Source organism: Acomys minous (assembly GCF_964271855.1).
Source record: "Acomys minous genome assembly, chromosome: 9".
Classification (NCBI taxonomy): domain Eukaryota; kingdom Metazoa; phylum Chordata; class Mammalia; order Rodentia; family Muridae; genus Acomys; species Acomys minous.
The window spans coordinates 107,003,706-107,006,596 of record NC_140490.1 but is presented as its reverse complement, the minus strand read 5'-3'; the positions used below and the strand labels follow the sequence as shown (position 1 = coordinate 107,006,596).

Sequence of the window (2,891 nt, the reverse complement as noted above, 5' to 3'; positions counted from 1 at the left end):
ATGGACTCTGAGAGGAGATATATATGAGCCCAAAGCCAGAGACTTGCCTTTTGGTTTTTTCATTGCTTCACAACGCTTGGCTGTTATATGAGATACTCCAGAGAACTGTTTTTTTTTTAATTTTGTAATTATATTTATGTACAGAAAACTTAGCAGTGTACATTTAACCCAGTTTAATAGCAAGTTCTTTAACCTTTGCCTTTTCCAGCTTGACAATGCAAGCCACAGATTTTGGACTGGATATTGCCTCCCCAGTGGCCACGGATCTCACTGTATCTGTTGCTATAATTGGTCCTTACTAGCTTCCACCAGCTTAGCCAGAGCACCTTTGTCTTCTGAGTTAACCTGTGTGAAGGCAACAGTAGTGCAAGTCTTCCCGTGAACCAGCTGTCCCAGCCTGGCCTTTCGCTTGATGATGCAATAGGGAACCCCCGTCTTTCGACACAGGGCAGGTAGGAAGACCACCAACTCAATGGGGTCTATGTCATGGGCAATCATCACCAGCTGAGCCTTCTTGTTCTCCACCAAGGTGGTGGCTGTATTGACCCCTGCTCAAAGGACAGTTGATCTCTTAGTTGGGATGCCCCCTTTGCCAGCAGCTTTCTTCTCAGCACGGGCCAGCAGCCTTTGCTTCTTCTCCGGCTTTGTCTCTGGCCTGTACTTGTGCGCGAGCTTAAGCAACTGGGTAACTGTTTGCCGATCCAGGGCCTGGGTGAACTGGTTAATGGCAGGAGGTACTTTGAGCTGCTTATCGAGGATGGCCCTTTGCCACTGCAGCCTGATGTAGTGAGGCCATTTAAATTAAGCAAGTGAGGTCTCTTTGGGGATGGATGTCCTGCCCAGTGCTGAAGTTCTTGGGCCTTTTCTCAAACAAAGGATTGAGCACTTTCTGGCCTCCTGTTTCTTCATGATGGCAGGGGCTGGGGCCGCCTTCTTCCCCTTGGCCCTCTTACCTTTGGGCATCTTGCTGGGCTGGAGGAGAGAGAAAGAAAAGAGAACTGGATTTGTGGCTGCTACCATTGCAGTTGCTTTTGCTTAATTACTGGCTTGCTGTTTAATGATCAGGTGTGCTATAATCCTGATGGCAAAGAATGGAATCCATACAAGGAACTGAGTCTAAAAAGGTCTACTTCTCCTGTCCTCATTAACCCCTTTTCTCTCCTATGGAAGGTAGGTGGGTTGGAAGGGAAGTAGAGGCATTTAAAAACCCCAAATAAAGTAGGTTCGTAAAAGTTCAAAGCCTACACAGACACTTGGGTTGGTGTGTCTTCTTAGAACTCTTCCTAGGATACAGGAACTGGGAACTCTAATTTTAGATCCTTTTTTGTATTTGTTAAATTAATACTGGCATTCAGTCTTTATAGGAATAGGTTATGGAAATGCTAAGAGATTCCTGGTTCAATTTTCACATTTATTTATTCACTTATGGGGCCAGGCCTGGCACAGTGACTGAGTAGAGATCAGAGTACAGCTTGCAGGAGTTGGTTCTCTTCTGCTATACGGGTCCTGGGAATCCAAATCAGCTCCTAAGGCTTGGCAGTAGGTGCCTTTACTCACTGTCACTTTAACCAACTGCTGTTGAACTACTTTTTTTATATTTATAAAATGATCCTACTAAAATATATCTGTATTCCCAAAAAAATACACAATCCTTTTCTTAGAAAAAAAAAACCTCACTAGTAAGAGAAATAATGCTCTCCCCAGAGAAGCAAATGATACGCCCTGCAATCAATGGCTTAGAATAGAAACAAGCAAAGCAAATAAAAGGAACTGGGCTGCCACTCAAGGCCAACAGGACCACAAGCCTACAATGCTTACCTACTGGTTTATTTTTGTGAGTTATTGTGTATGCATTAACAGTCTTTGGTGACTTTGACTGTGTGGTTTACATGAGTTTGAAGATTGCCTCCAAGTCCTGATCACTGCTAGACAGTCAAAGAAAAGAGAGTTGCATGACAGTCCTATGAGACAATCGTCATCAGCTTGCAGGAATGCAGAAATGTCTATGAATATAGGTGTTAACAGGGTTGTGAAATCTTGCTCTGAAAGTGTTAGGGCAGAAAATAGAAATTGCAAATTAAATAGCACTAGGAAAATAGTTGTGATATTTCCCGTAAGCAACAGGGAAAGGGGGAGGCTTTGAATTTGAACAAAATGGAGTCCAATAGAAGAGTAAAAGTTAATAGGAGAAGCACCATGGGACAGGACAAGTGAACTTAGAATGGGGGTACACTTACCACACCATTCTTGCTACTAGGGGAATCTGGACCTGAGATTTGTACTTCACCCCTACAAACTGTGCCCCATTCTACATGGCTTTCTTTTGATATTCTCTGGGTAAACAGTGACTTTCAGAATAGCAACACCTTGATCTTAATTGTCACCAGAGCACTTACTTTTAACTTGTTTTTTAAAATATTCAACTTATCAATGTCTAGTACTAATGAGCCTGTTCCTGATCTCCCCCAGTTATCTCACCTGGGATGCATGCCCTGGAGATACCTCAGGATACTCAAGGACCTACATAGCCAGAGATAGCCACTGAAGAACATTCCTATTCCATCCTTTCATCTGTAGATGAAGCAAAGACTACATGTAAGAATAAAACAAACAAACAAACAAACAAACCACTAAAGTCCAGCGATAGAATACAAGACAAGGTAGCTGTCAAACATCCATCTTTCTGAATAAAAAGAGAGACTCCAAGTATGTCCAAAAGGCTTGACCCCTGGGGCAAAATGAGCAGACTAGTGTCTAATGTGTTATATTTTCTTCAGTATTTTTGGGCCCCCATCAAAAAAGCACAGGATAGAAGCGAGCTGGCTTCTGCATGGATTTCCTATGAAAATCACTGGAGGATTTGAGCTGACCACAAACTTAATAGGCATCCT

General features: G+C 42.9%; 1 protein-coding gene across 1 annotated transcript; it reads right to left on the bottom strand.

Moving 5' to 3' along the window:
* Window positions 1–282: 282 nt before the first annotated feature.
* LOC311605925 (large ribosomal subunit protein eL8-like) lies at window positions 283–2,245 on the bottom strand (the record flags this gene model as incomplete). The annotated part of the gene is made up of 3 exons (XM_084796760.1): window positions 283–548; window positions 615–778; window positions 2,238–2,245. The coding sequence occupies 3 exons, from the start codon at window positions 2,243–2,245 to the stop codon at window positions 283–285; spliced, it is 438 nt and encodes a 145-aa protein (XP_084652886.1).
* Between the last annotated feature and the right edge of the window lie 646 nt (window positions 2,246–2,891).